The 15,489-nt window shown below is 46.2% G+C and overlaps 1 protein-coding gene across 1 annotated transcript in view; it reads right to left on the bottom strand.

Annotated features, from left to right (window-relative positions):
* The window catches only part of DENND6A (DENN domain containing 6A), a 338,779-nt gene that overhangs the window by 297,043 nt on the left and 26,247 nt on the right, over positions 1-15,489 (bottom strand). Inside the window, exons 2-3 of the mRNA XM_086939111.1 lie at positions 5,409-5,447; positions 5,263-5,305 (exon numbers count right to left, since the gene is read on the bottom strand). Of these exons, the coding sequence (XP_086795237.1) occupies positions 5,263-5,305; positions 5,409-5,447 (82 nt within the window). The remainder of the gene's footprint in view (positions 1-5,262; positions 5,306-5,408; positions 5,448-15,489) is intronic.

Here is a 15,489-nt window from a genome sequence, read left to right as displayed (position 1 = left end):
TTTGTACTTTGCCTGCGGAGGCTCGACGCTGCCTGTTGAATGTGTGGGGTCCAAATGATTATAACACTGCTCAGACCCGCTAGGTCACCCTGGGTAATATGATTGCTAAGAGGGACATCGCCCAGAGATGGGGTGCCCCGACCCCCCCCCACAGTTAGCCTTTGGAAAACCAACATGGACTGGTGCATGCTCCGGGAGAAAACTGTTTACGTAGCCCGGGGTATGCCCAAAATGTGGGGTCTGGTCTGGGGTGCCTGGAATTCGTATAGAGGAGACATCTGCGTGCCCCCAGAGACAATTCAACCGGAGGTCCATCTCTCTCCGTAGTCTCCCCCTTTACCCAAGTTTCACGTGGATCGATCCTGAATTTTGCTCCCCTTGCATATGTTTGCTTTCATGTATTGGTTATTTTGTGATGCTACTGCTCCCGCCTCTCCCCCTGGATATGTGCCTTACCGTTTTTTTATGCTCCTTTGCCTTGCCAACTTTATCTTCTTCTTCCTCTTTTTCTTTCTTCCCCTTTCTTTCTTTTTCTTGTCTTTCTTAGATTCTTCTTGTTCAATTGAGTTCATCTTTAACATTTATAAAATTAAACCTGATTGCTCCTTTTTCTGTTTTGTACACATTCCCGAACTGCTTTACCATGCTGCCTAGCCTCCGGGATGTACGGCTGAATAGCGGTGTACTTTGTTTAAGTAAATAAAGGTTTTCCCCCAAAAAATTAAAAAAAATAAAAAATTTCAAGGTCTTCTTCTGAGATACAGTTGCTACTCCCTCCTAATTTCCCGCTAAATTTTTGGGAACTTTTGCACTGCATTTTTAACATGTCTAGTACCGTAGGAGTGCCAAACTTCTTTTAAGACAATTGGCTCTGGGTTGGTTAGAACCTTCCAAACAGTCTTCAGAGTTGTTCCATCATCCATACACTTTGTGCTGGGAAGCATTTTTGGAGCTCTTCCGCTGGTCCCTTTCCCGACCGTCATGATTTAGCTTTTACTTTTTCTGCTCCGCAAAGGATGACCCATCAACAGGCCAAATGGAACTGGCACTTTCAAATGTGCTCATAGGTTGTGAATGCTTGATACAGTGTTTTGGCGCACCCTTGCTTCAGGAACTAAATGAACACTGGGTTCTTGCTGTCGCTCTGGTTCGAATTCCTTAAATGACAAGAGGAGTTCGGCAAAACAGGAAGGGTTTTGTTTTTTTAAAGAATTTGGCCAGGAGACAGTTGCAGGCATGAGGTTCGAGGATTGTCTCAATTTACACTGGGTTTGCATTAGTCTTATACGCAATTTTACATCAAGCCATAAACATACCATGTATGGTGAGGAATGTTGGTTGCTGTCTTAGTCATAAATTAATGGTCAACAGTTACTACAAGTGGGTCTCCACCTAGCATTGACACAGTGTGGCCAGTGGTGAATGTGTCCAGATGGGGAGCGCCTGATCACAATGTGTGCTAGGTTCTGACTGTCATTGTGTTCCTTTTTGTGACTTTATGGTGTTTCCTAAAGCGTGCATTCCTCCTCAGGATATGTGCGCTTTATTGTGGGCAAACTCGCCTGACCATTGTGATGTCGCTGGACCTATCTGTATGATTGTTTAAAAGTTTCCTGCCTGCGTGTTTGCCTTCCAGCTATGCACCCTCCCACCTGTGACTCATCAATCAGAAATCATGGGCATAGGTCGCAGGGCCTGCCCGACTTCATACTTGTGTGTAGATGTGGAGTTTGGGAGGGGTGATTCTATTAATAAGGACGATACTTAATTTTTGTTGATAAACGCATCGATATCCATTTTAACATTGTCCTTTCAGCCTGTGTGGCTACACTGCATGCAGCGTGTATCCAGTTGTCTTCTGTCCACTTTCGAGTGTTCCCTGTTCATATGCCTAGGAACACAACTGGTTCGGCCTATGGACATTGACCTACTAGTGAGCCTTTTAACGGCCCACTTGTACGTTTTTTCCCTTGCGCTTGCGTTGCTTCTGAACGCATTCTACAAGCCCTCTTGGGATGCTTCGGCTCCTAGTATTCTGGATCTTGGCTCTACTTCTGTGGATCCCGCACTGGCTGCTTCTCCTTCAGCGGATGCTGAGGGGGATGGATGGGAACATTTTGCTCAATGGATCTGATCCGATGGGTGCCTCTGGGAACATCATCTGTGGTTGCTGGGAACAGCCATGTTTGTCTACCTCTCAGAACACAAACAATCTAGCAGTTTCAAGTCAGGGGTCTTATTTAAATCAGCTTTCTTTTAAATGAAAAATTGCTTTGGTAAATTTGCTTTAATATGGCTTTTATATTTTTAACGATTATTAATGGCTTTCTGTATGTTCTTTGCTATTAAATAAACATGATGCTTCTTTGGAATTTATTAGGGTTTTAATACTTATTGGCCCTTATATGTTAGCGTTTGTTTAGAGTTGCTTTTAACGACTCACATCCACGGAGTGAGTGTCAGGTGGTCAGGTTAGGCCTAGTAAGAAACACCACCATTTACATGCTCATGTTTCTTACGTTGCCTTCTCTTTTATGCACTATACATTTTGACATACATTTGTGTGCGTAACAATGCAGGATAACATTCTCCGAATCAGCATTGCTTACATTTCTACTTCGTAGGCACACTATCACGACAATTTGAAAATTCATTACAAGGGATGAAGTTTAATGCTCAAATTTCATTGTTGTTATTGTGCTTGGGATGAAACTATCAACCTAGAACAACTGTGGCCTGGCTGGGTTTCAACATGGCCACATGGGTGCTATTTATAATCTATACGGAACCTCATCCTTGTTTAAGTGAGAGAAGCACTCAGTGGATACTGAGATCACTGCATTCTAGAATTCCAGCTCAGCTGATTACTGTGTACCAACACGAGGGATGTCTAGCTCTACACCAAGACAGACAGCCTGATAACAATTACCAGCAGCTAATGAGGAGGTAGACCACCCGGTACGGATTGGCTGGGCTAGATTAGGATGCTCTAGGTAGGAGTATACCGTACACAGTTTTTATATGCCAATATATATTCACATTTTTATAACAATGATGGAATTGTTAATCTTTTTCACTATTCTTGTAATGCGAATTATGCTACTCTGTTTGATTCTATTGATTATCACAGCGTACGTATTTTATACAAGAATCACAATGCTTCAATAAATACAGAATTGCCTTGCTGATTAAGTTAGAAAACATCTCAAAACACATCTATTCGCCTAAATAGCTCACTACTTAAGCAGGGTATGTTAGCACTGGGAAGGCCGTCTCTTGATTGCTTCAATACAATCCTTTAATTTAATTGAATTGGCCCTAGTTAAGACAATTCATGCTGAATATGTAGATTTATCAAGTTTCAGGGTATATCACTAAGAAGACAGGCCAGGTGGTTATCTACTATTCACAGGTTTGAACAGTTATAAAATAGCTCAGTGTCATTGTGCCCGATGGAGAACGCTGCACGTCATCTGCAAGTCATTGGTTTCTGCAGAAATCCTTGTGTAACCTGCAGGTCACATGTTCCAGTCTGTAAAATTGGATGGTGGAATTTGTGCCCGTTGCAAACAGAAGCACAGAACTTACAAAGGTATAAATTAGCATTTTTGATTTTACTGAGGCTACTAAAATGGACACGGTTGATATGGTTAGTAATTAATACCAATAAAGAAGGGCCAAAGCAATTCAATGAGTGGTATTACACAGGCCCAACAAAACACACAAGATAATGGACGGAATGTTGCACATTGGCAAAACATTCACCCCCAGTCACAGATCTGGGTTTAATCCATCGTTATTTTGCTCACCACGCCACCCCGGTTCAGACAGATCTCTGTACTGGGGTGAATGTAGGACATTGTTCTGCATTCTGTCCATCACCTGTTGTTTTTGCATTACACAGGCCCACACAGATCTGCATATCTTAAAAGTTGCCACTGTGTCAACTTTGGGGCGCCAGCCAGCCGCCCCGAACCAACAAACGAGCTGAAGATCTTGATTGGTGTATGTTTAGAGAAAGGTCGGTGTATGTGGCCCAGGGTTGCCCGCAGAAGTGGGGTAAGGTTTGGGGGGCGTGGAATAGCCACCGGGGGGAAATCTGTGAGCCGCCTATATCAGGCCTAGGCTTGGCGGCGCAGGAATCCGCTAGACCCTAGTACCAATTGTTGAATATTTGATTCGGTCATGTGCCGTGCTGACCTGTGTGTTGAAACAGAATGCATTCACCTGAGAGTTATTTTATGTATTTATTGTTTTTTTTTCCTTCTTTTTTTGATTAATAAAAAGAAATATATATAAAAAAGTTGCCACTGTGTGTGCCCGTGCTAGGTGATGGAATCTTGCAGTTTTCCTGCAATAAGGGCAATTGCAGCCCACCAATGAACAGAAGTGGTAAAAAGATATATAAATGGGCATTGATTTAGATAATAGGCTTAAGGACAAATCTCTGAAGAGTTTGTAAACCACTTTATAGATGTAAATTTCAGTGTACTCAACTTCATACCAGCAAGTCGCAGTAAGTCTTTTTAATTATGAATTGAAAACCATCATGAAGTCAAGATAGATACACCAAATAAACTCTTTATCAAACCTGCAATATTAACTAGGACATCACTGGCACAAGATGACAGTCAACTAACATGGAGTTCATACGCAGGATGAAGAAATACAGATATAATGAAAGGTTATGAAATAATGCTAACAGTTAAGAAGAGCATGGCAAGTTCCCCTAAATGTAGCTCTTATGCTTAATTGATACTATCATCAAGTCACTGTATATATTTCTGGGGATGGCAGATATGAATGGCAAAAGTGGCTTAATCATCAGTCTGTTTAGGGCCAGTCTCCTATAGCTGGACAGTTAATCTGTGACATGAGATTCAATGACAAGAAGCCTTTGGAAAAACAGTCATTACCAGTTTTTAACATAAAGGTATTTGTAGTGAGTTCAAAAATAATCCATACCTGCCAAAGAGGTCTACAACTAGTTAAAATAATTTTCCATCCATCCTTTGATTTCTCATATTTTTAGAATCTAAGTTTTATTAGTTTTGATCATATATAACATATATTTCATTGAGGTTCTTAGAAAATCTAAATAGAGTAAAGTTGAAATAAAATCATAGTCAGTGATATGGATGTACAGGAGAAAAAAGAGAAAAGATATTTTCACAAGTTAACTAAAGACCAAACAGATAAATGGAATTCATGGTATTAAATATCATGAGTACAGTTTTGAAATATGAGAAAAGCAGAAATTACCTGAATTGGAGTCCGGGAAAGACAAATAACAAATGTTGCTCTTCTGAAATATAGAGAGAATGGCTTATTTCAAAATAACTAATGGAGATAAGCACATTTCCTATGAGTTTGAAGATTATTTTTATTGGGTTTAACTATATACTCACCTCTTTGTCTGTCAATTTTGCATGTTCTGGGTACAATACCTAAAAAACAGGCAATATTATCAGATAATGAAAAGTGTTTAGAAATAAAGATGACCGACTATGACCAAATATTGTTTGCAGTTTTTAACATGCCAACTTTCTTCGCTCTTTATCACACAGGCAATAAACACCCCTATATATTCTGGTGCATCAGGGCTACTATCCCCCATGTTTTACGAGGACATCAAACAAAGTACTAATCATATAAAACAGACTTGCGAATCTAAGCAAAAAGAGCACTTGATCTGTATTTCTAGATTTAAAATGTTTTATTCCCTTGATTTACAACCAATATAGATCATACAGATTTTTGGGACGCATATGAAGAGGACATAACCATGCAACACATTCAGAAATCTAGTGTATTACAACATGTTTAAGAATTATGAATCATGTTTCAATATCATGTTCTGGCCTTTCATTTTGAAAACAAAAGATAAAAAAGATCCCACTACAGACTTAACTGATGTTTGCTCCTCAAATCTATATATGGGAGAAGGATGTCGTATAAAATACAGAACATATTTATATGGTGCATAGTTAACTTACCTAGTTTGGTGTATTTAAAAAGCACAAACATGTCCCAGGTGGAAGATTTTGAGGCGGGATAATTAAGTGGAGTATTACGAAGAGGACAAGATTCAAGCACAGAGATCTGCTGGTTACACGCACTTAGTGATGCAATACGACAAGACAAACAGATGCTTTGGTTAAAGCAAGAGTAAGAAACTAGACTTTGGTCATGGAAGGAGGTGACTTTCTTTTCCGTTTTATATTTTCTTGCTCTGAGGTCTCAGTTTGGATCAGGCTTGATATGTACTGGGAGGGGGAGCCAGTGGAGGTGGGGGGAGTGCTCTTTTCTCACAAGCTGTGGCTGGTATTCACGCCTAGAAGACTGCTCTAAGGGGCAAAGGTAGAGGGAAGGAGGTCAGTGAGGAGATCGTCCACCCAGTCTTTCTGAGAAAGGAAAAGGGCTTGCTCAGTGAGGAGTGGACTTCCTTAGTTGTGAGGATTTTATCCTGAGATAGTTGTGAGGATTTTATCCTGAGATAGCCAAATATGTGTCACATCACGTGCATCATATTTTGCCATTTTGATTTAAAATAATGGAGGTTGTTGCATGTTCTCTGTATGCTTTTATCTAAAATGATGGATCCCTGAGACACTAAGGGGCCGAATATGAGGTCGTCAAGAAAGGCTCCAACGAGATTTGAATTCTGCATATCCGATTCGGGAAGTATGTTCTCAACCGAATCGATCACATGTCCGGACGACTGATTACGATGTAAGGAAGCCGAATCGGTACAGAATGAGATTTAGGCAGCCCGAGACTCTCAGAGCTGAATCGTGGAGCAGAATGGAGATGGTTTCCAAACGAGCGAGCACAATGACTATTCGGACAGCCATTCCGAATCAGTTTGGCTGAGACGAAAAGGCTATGGGAATCCATTACTGTTGCACAATCACGAGACGCATCTCAATACACAGCAAACATAGGCTTATTCTTTTCAAATACATTAACACTAAATCAAATGCACTACGTCATGGGTCACTATATTGTCAAGGTAAATGCTTTATGCATCATACTGCTACCTTGACCACCAACTGCTTCACCCCTCCAATTAATTCACCTTTTTCTTGCTAATTATTTTTCTTTTGTAGTGTAAGTTTGCTATTGGCAATATATAATATAATGTAAATCGCTTACAATTGATTTTTCTAGTTAATTTATTTTTCTTATACTTCCTCTAATGTTTACTGTAGAATGGACTATTTCCTCCCTAATAACATATTTTTAAAATTATTTCTACATTATTTTCCCCCACTTTTAGAACCCTATTAATAAAGCATACTTAAATATTTCAAATTAGTTTTTATGTAAACCCAACAACTGCCAAGCTCTTTATAATTAAACACCATCTTTTTTCTTTTACATAGCATTTTAAATATGGTCAAGGCTATCTTGTTTGTTTCGAAATAAAACTGTTGTACAATATAAATAGCACAATATATTAATAATTTAAATTAATATTTTTAATACTTTATTACAGTGATTACATTTTGGTAAGCTAGAACTCCAAACTTGTTTTTGTTTGTTTTGTTTTTTTTAAATATATTTTTATTGCAGGAATTAGCCAAAATTACATAATAGATCAGAGACATATCTGTAAAGGAAAACAGAAGCAATTGACCCCCCGTGGGGGAGCACCTCCCGGACACAGCCATTCAGCCCACAACCCGAAGGTCGGGCGGCGCATGCGATGAGTCCACATATGAGGGTCCGGAAGTCTGCTGGAGTTGATCTGAATAAATGAACGATCTTAGTCTGCTTTTCTAAATCATCCTATCATCCTAAAAAAAAAACTCCCCCTATGTCCCACCCAACCCAACTTCCCCCAGAGGACCGGGGACTAATCACACAGTAGGAAAAACCAAAGTGGTAATGTAATGAAACGAGAGTATCCTACGCTCCCCCCTACCTCTATCCTCCCCCCCTCCCAGCCTAGCCCCGCCATCAGTGTGTTGTGTGTGTGATAAGAGCTTGTGGGAGGAAACCATTTCCTACTGTATAGAAGATCAGTATGATGTATGTCTAATGGGATTCAAGTTGTGCCGCATCATCACTCTCGGAATCGCTGGAAGAGCTGTGATCGCGCAAGGCCTGCACCAATGTCTCCCATTCCTGTGCAGCTTCTAGCGCCTTCTCATTCTGCTGTCGCCTCGCCAGTTGGTACCGCAGGGTGCTTTCCCCCATAGCCCATTTCAGGAGTTCATTGTGCCATTTACTGCCTGTTGGACCAACTCGCGCCTTCCAGTGCCTGGTTATCTCTCTCTTTACCAGAATGAGCCCCAGGTCAATGAACTTACTAGAGATTTTGTTTTTGGGGGTATGAGGGAACCAATGTAGGACCCCCACCGCCGCGTCAAAGGTCAGGGATCTCCCAGTGACTCCATTAAGGGGGTCACCTATCAGCAGCCAGTATGAGGACAGCGCTGGGCAGGACCACAGCATGTGTATAAGGTCCGCCGCAGGCGTTCGGCATCTGGGGCAGGCCGCTGTATCTGAGGCGAAATATTGTTGAATTTTCGCCGGAGTCAGGTAGGCCCGGTGGAGTACGTAAAAATGAACCAATTGGAACCGGGCGTGGCGCGTTCCTTTCCAGGCACGGCGCATTAGTTGTGCCCATGTGGTTTCCGGTATATCTTTCCCAATGTCGGCCTCCCACCGAGTCCTTAGTGTATCAAGCGGGGGTAGTCCTTCGTTGATCAATCTAGAATATAAGCACGTTACCGCCTTGACCGTCCCCGACGACATCATGGCATATTGGCATACGGTGATGTTGGTGGCTCCTCCACACCCTTCTGCCAGTGCTTCTGGATCGCTCGGGTGACCGCTGTGAGTAGCAGGAAGTCGCCTCGGGGAATGTCAAAGCGGTCCAGAATCTCCTGGAAGGGCAGCAACACACCGTCCTCATAAAGGTCTCCTACTAGCTGTAGCCCTGCATCTTCCCAGTGCCTTAAGCGCGACCAGTCTCCACCGTGTGGCAAGGCAGTGATCATACCCAGCGGAATCTCCGGAGCATACGGGTGTTTCAGCTCCCCTCGGCCATGGGCACGATTCCAGCACAATCGTATAGTGCGTTCCTCGAGCGTGAGGTCTTTCAGAACTAGACGTTGGCACAATGCAATGTAGGATATAATATGTCTGGGTATACCTCTTCCCCTCCGGGCCTCGGAACTCCCTCGCTATCTCCTGGGTAAAGGTCTGCAATTGAGCCGCCAAATAGTACTTTTCGAAATCTGGCACCGCTAAGCCCCCCTCCGGTTTCGGTCTCATCAGGGTCTTGAGCGCCACTCTGCGGCGGCCCGATCCCCAGAGGAACGCCACCAACATGGAGCCCAGGAGCCGGAAGGTGGCCGGCTGGATCCAAATCGGGAGCGCTCGGAAGTAATACAACAGCCGAGGGAGTGCCACCATTGTCAGCAGTGCTATACGTCCAGCCACCGACAACGGCAAGGTGGCCCAAAAGTCCATACTGCCTCGTAGTGCGCGAATGCATCGGGCTATATTGCCGTCTAGGAGATCAGTAGGGTCATGATATACATATACTCCTAAGTATTTGAGGCAGCTAGGTTCCCATCTGATCTCTCTGATGGTGTCAGGTTTGGACTCCCCTTTCCAAACCGGAAACAAGCAAGTTTTGGTCCAATTCACTTTAAGGCCCGAGATCTCTCCGAAGGTTGTGAGGGCCGTATCAGCCCCAGATAGGGCACTGCCCGAATCCTCAAGGAAGAGCAGCAAATCATCAGCATATAGGGAGATGTACTGCTGCCCCGATAAGGTCTGTAGCCCACCGAAGTAGGCCCCAGTCCGAATCGACAATGCCAGCGGTTCTACCGCGAGCGCAAAGAGCAAGGGGGATAGCGAGCATCCCTGTCTCGTGCCTCGTTCTTCTGGGTATTGCTGGGAAACCAACGGGCCCGTTCTCACTCTGGCCGTCGCCGAGGCGTATAGTACCATGGTCCATCGGGTAAACTCCTCTCCTAGACCAAAATCCGCTAACACTCTGCGTAAATATTCCCATTCTAGGCTGTCGAAAGTCTTTTCCAGGTCAATCAAAAGGATTAAGGGGCATGGGGCCTCTGCGTGGGATTCCTCTAGTAAACGGAATAAGCAACGGATATTCATGGTCGTATTGCGTTTGGGGATGAATCCCACTTGATCCTCATGTACCAAGGACCTCATGTGACCCAACAATCTCGACGCCAATATGCTACTTAGAATTTTATAATCAACCGTTAGCATCGATAGCTGTCGATAAGACGCTGGGTCATCGGCCTCCCTGCCAGGTTTGAGGAGGGGGACCACCAGGGCTACGCACATCGAGCCAGGGAGGCGTCCCAGGAGTTTCGTTTCCCTATATACCACTAACAGTCGGGGGGCCAGAAGGTCCACATAGGTGGAGTAAAATTCCACCGGTAGCCCATCGAGACCCGGAGTCTTGTTTCTCGCCATCCCCTTTATGGCGCTACGGATTTCTCCGAGCTCTATATCTTTAACCAAGTCCTTCGCTATTTCAGGTTCCAGTGCGGGGATCTGCAAGTTCTGTAGGTAATCATCAATCTGGGCAGTGTCCTGAGTTAGCCTACTACGATATAGTCTTTCATAATACCTCAGATAGCAGTCGAGTATCTCTGGTTGGGTGTGTACCTCGGTACCCTCCGCGGTACGCATTGTCAACGTTGGGGTGGTTCGTCTCATGGGATTGGCCAGCCAGGCGAGGAGTGCGCCCGATTTATCCCCTTCTGTAAGTGACCTGGTGACATAGGTCTTATAGTTGAAACAACGCAATCATTCGACTTCTGCAGCTACCGCTTCCCTCGCTGCGGAAGTCCGTACCTGAAGTTCCGGATGGCCGGGGCAGAGAAGCTCCATCTCGCGGAGTTTCCGGTCAGCGTTAGCCAGGTCGTCAAGGATGACCCGTCGCATTCCCACCTTCTTAGTTATGCAGTAGCCTCTAACCACCACTTTAAAAGCATCCCACTCTGAGGCCCTCGACCCAGCTGTGCCCTCGTTCGCCATAAAATATTCAGCAATTTTATTCTCTAGGTCCGTCTTGAACACTAGATCCTCCAATATCTCGGGGCGTAGCTTCCAAGTGGGTACACTAGGGACACCCGGAAACCATCGAAAATCCGCCAGTAGGGGGTTGTGGTCAGAGATGGTTCTGGCCAAGTATTCAGACCGCACGGTCGCAGACACTAGTCCTGCAGATCCCAACAACCCATCTAGTCTCACATGCAGTTCATGCAAACCAGAAAAGTAGGAGTAGTCCTTCGTACCTGGGTGTTGTGCTCGCCAAATGTCCATCAACCCCCATTGGGTCTGCCACTTCCTCCTGCCTTTGGCCACTCGTCGAACTGGAGAGTCCGGAAGGGGGGGATGTGAACGATCAATATCAACGTTCTCCACCGAGTTAAAGTCCCCCTCCCATCAGGAGGGTCCCCGATAGGAAACGGGCCAAGGAGCCCGATAGCGTTGCCAGGAAAGCGAGTTGGTCCACGTTAGGCGCATAAATGCAACAAATGTTCAGCTCCCTACCCCCCAATGTGCCAGAGATTGCCACGTATCGTCCCTCTGGATCCACTACTGATTTGGTAACCTGTAGGGGCACCCCAGCCCGCACCCAGATCAGCACCCCTCTCGCGGAAGCGGAGTATGTGGTATAGTATACCTGCCCTCTCCACCTACGCTGTAGCGCTTACCCTTCTGCTTTAGTAAGGTGTGTCTCTTGTAGCAGCGCTATCTGCACCCCTCTACGCACCAGGTAAGCGTGGATCTTGTGCCGTCTGGACATGGTGTGAAGGCCTCGCACATTCCAAGTGATACATTTCAGATTAGTGACACCAGCCATTGTCCCATAGTGTCTCATCTAGGTTCCTCCAGCATTGCTCAGATATAGATAGATTTACAGTCAATTCCACACCAATGGTGGTCTCCCCCCCCCTCAATAACAACAGAACTTCCCCCTGCAACAAATTCCCTTCCACCCTCCCCAGAACAGGTCCCAAATAGTACCATCCAGTTCCCATCCAAACCTTGCCCTCAGAAAACCCCCCTTTCCCAACTATCCCTACAGTAGCCACCGCAGGTATGCCTTAAGGGCCACGAGGGGGTCAAGCGCCAACAGGGGGTCACCGAGTCTCAGGCTACTGAGACCTAACCGAGCCCCAGATCAAGAATATCGGGCGTAGAAAGCCACCCCAACCCATCCGATAAACCATGGCCTAGCAACGACTTCCATAGACCCTTCACCTTCCATCATATTCCCCCACCCAAATGGAATCAGCTCACCCGAGTTCATCCCTGCCCATCTAGTAGGCCTTCAGCCGAGTCAGGAGTAATCACAGGTAAGTTCACACTGTCAGTCTCCGAGTCCTCCGTGTCCGATTGGCCCCCATCTCCGCCAGGTTCCGAGTCTTCGGTGATGGGTCCGCCTTGGGAGCCAGATATGTTGGAAACCATCTCCAACACTCCTCGCCGCTCGGCTGCAGTCTCCACCTTCGAGGGTCTGCCCGGTTTACCGCGGCGGCCCCGAAGTCTTTTGGATCTCCGTTGTTGTCCAGCCTCCGACGTAGTTTGAAGGGAGGAACCGAAGCCATCTTTACCAGCTCTGTACAGTTCAAGCCAATTGCAGACGTCCTTCGGATTTTCAAAGAATTTGGTTGTGTCAAAGATGATGCGGAGTTTCGCTGGAAAGAGTAGAGAGTACTGAATGCCCTCGCTCCGCAACTCTCGCTTGACCGCTAGAAAAGAGGTCCGCTTACGCTGGGTCTCATAAGTGTAGTCATGGAAAATGTTCACTTGGCTGTTCTCCACCTGGTACGGGCCGTTGTGCCTGGCGGCATTGAGGAGAAGATCTCTGTCCCGGAAATGCAATAATCGCGCCACCACCGGGCGCGGGGAACAGCCTTGTTGAGGAGGCCTGGCCGGTACCCTGTGTGCCCGCTCCAGGGTGTAGAAGGAGGAGAGCCCCTCAGGAGCCACTACAGTCCGGAGCCAATTCTCCAGATAGGCCACCATGTGGCCATTTTCAATCTTCTCCGGTAGGCCCACCACACGGATGTTATTCCTCCTATTGCGCCCTTCAGCGCCCTCCGCTCGTCTCTCTAACTCACCGATCCGGGTTAGGGCATCTTTTATCGTAGCGGCCAGGGTCTTTTGCGCTGGTTCCAGGACCCCCACTGAGCTCTCCACCTCTTTGACCCTGTCCGAGAGCTTACCATGGTCCGCTCTGAGAAAGCCCAAACTCGTTGCGACTTGAGTAATGTCCTGTTGTAAGGCCGATCGTGTATCAGCGATCGCCTCTAGGATCTTGTTAAATTGTTGCTGTAGGTGAGGGCCTCCGGATCTCTCCGGGTCGTGTCGATCTTCTTTATCCGTAGCCTCCGTGTCCGAGACGGCCGGAGTGCCACCTTTAAAGCCCCTCGGTTTCCCCATGACGGCCGTGCTCTGCAGTAGGAGGCTCGACAGATGACCAGCCAGGCGGGAGACTCAGCCGATTGCCCTTCGGTGTACGGTCGTGGTGATATAGGCCTTCTACCGTTCCCAGCGTAGTGGTGCAGGGTTCCTCCACTAATTAGCCCTCCCGTGATGAGCCCCAGCCAAGTCTCCGGGAGCAGCAGAGGGGGGGGGGGGGAAGTAGGAGCGATCACCGCCAGGCAACGTGATCTCGGCGGATCGAGTTAGGCCTCGGTCTTCCGCCACCGCTGTAGCCGAACCTCCGGCAGGACGCTCAAGTGTTGTGTCTCTGCTCGCAATATTCCTCAGGACCCGAGGGGTTCCGGACTCAATGGCGTCGAGCACCCCCACCGTTAGTTTCAGGATCTCGACGGAGGAAGTTCGCCCGTCTCGGGCGGCTCAGTGCCCCCAGCCACGCCCTCCGGCAGTGAGGGCCTACGCAGCGCCGGCAGATTGATCAGCGATCTTCCGGGGAGGTCTCCGGTGTCTGTAACCTCTCGGGTCGTCGGATGGACCGCCGCTTCTCCGAGGGGAGAGATGGAAAGGAGACGAGCGCAGAGTCGGCGGTCTTTTCCAGGCTGAGATTCTCGCCAGTTCTATCGAGCTGGCGCGGGCGCCATCTTGAGCTCCGCTCCGCTTCCTCCGCAACTTCAGTTTTCGTCGAGATCAGTTGGTTTCCGGGTTTCTTCAGGTGCCCCACCAAGTCGGCCTCACTACGCTCTTCAATTTGAGGGGGTCGGGGCGCTTGAGACCCTCGGGATTCAGGATAAATGCGGTAGAACTCCAAACTTGTTGATGATTTAAATAGGTTACCCCTAATAATATTATTTTTAACATTAGCAATAGTAACTTATTGTTATAATAGTTTTCTTTATTGAAATGACAAATAAGCAATATAATTAGCACACAACATTAATAGCAATGTTATTTAAATATCTAAGTATAATATTTTGTGGGTAAAGCCTAAAACCACCTACTATGGCTATTAAATCTAATAAATGCAGTTTATTAAATCATAACATACTTAGTAAATGTTAATAGTAATTTGTCATATTGCATTTTATTTGGGGGGGTGTCCCTAAACTCCTACATTAATTATACTTTAAATATTTATTAAATATATAACAGTTTCAATTTAAAAAACAAATTATTTTATGAAGTTACATTGTTTTTCTTTTTATTCTTACCTATGCTAATGTAGTACCTAATGAGGAAAGAGTTATCACGGTGTAGTAATGGCGATATGGTGGTCCATCGATTGTGGTTGAGATTCAGTGCAGTGTGCCATCAAATGCCAGCTCTTGCCTCACAGGAAAACAGTGCCATACTTTAGCACTTGGCAGAGTCATTTTGTATTATGTAGCCATTACACATAGGGCCTCATTGTTTCAGTGTGAAAACCGACCTACCATAGGTCAGCGGTCCCATACTCCTCATTACGATGTAACCTCACTTAGGGGCTGATTACGTGTCGGGCGGAGTTCAACATCGTCTCAGTCATGGGACTGACCAACACCTGGTCGGAGGTACTGACTGGCCCATTAGAATGTGACCAAACACCGTTCGGTCACAAACATACATTTTACAAAGGGAGCATGCATTCCGTCCGGAACCCGGCCGGAATACATGCTTCAATTGTAAAATGGGATGTGCAGTTCATCCCTGCATTCTGTGGCAGGCATCTCACAGGGTGCAGGGATCAACAGGGGGGCACCATAGGTGCCCCTTCAGCCTCAAACCGGAGGCCGTGCACCCAAGGGGGCCCCCAAATGAGAGTTCCAATAGCCTTTCCGTGTCAGAAAGGCTGGCACAGAAAGGCTCCCAAAACCCAACATCGTAATCCCAAGGGCAGAAAGAGCCGCCCTTGGGATTACAGGCCGCATTCCGACTGGCCGAAGAGCCTGTCGTAAGACAGCCGGAATGACCGGTTGGATTCCTTTCCGACTGCCTCCATTGTAATGAGGCAGTCAGAAATTAATCCGACCGGCCTATTACGATGCAGTCGTAAAGGCTCCATGG

Source organism: Lissotriton vulgaris, chromosome 9 (genome assembly GCF_964263255.1).
Source record: "Lissotriton vulgaris chromosome 9, aLisVul1.2, whole genome shotgun sequence".
Classification (NCBI taxonomy): domain Eukaryota; kingdom Metazoa; phylum Chordata; class Amphibia; order Caudata; family Salamandridae; genus Lissotriton; species Lissotriton vulgaris.
Note: the sequence above shows the minus strand (reverse complement) of the source record. Positions and strands in the feature narration are given on the sequence as shown.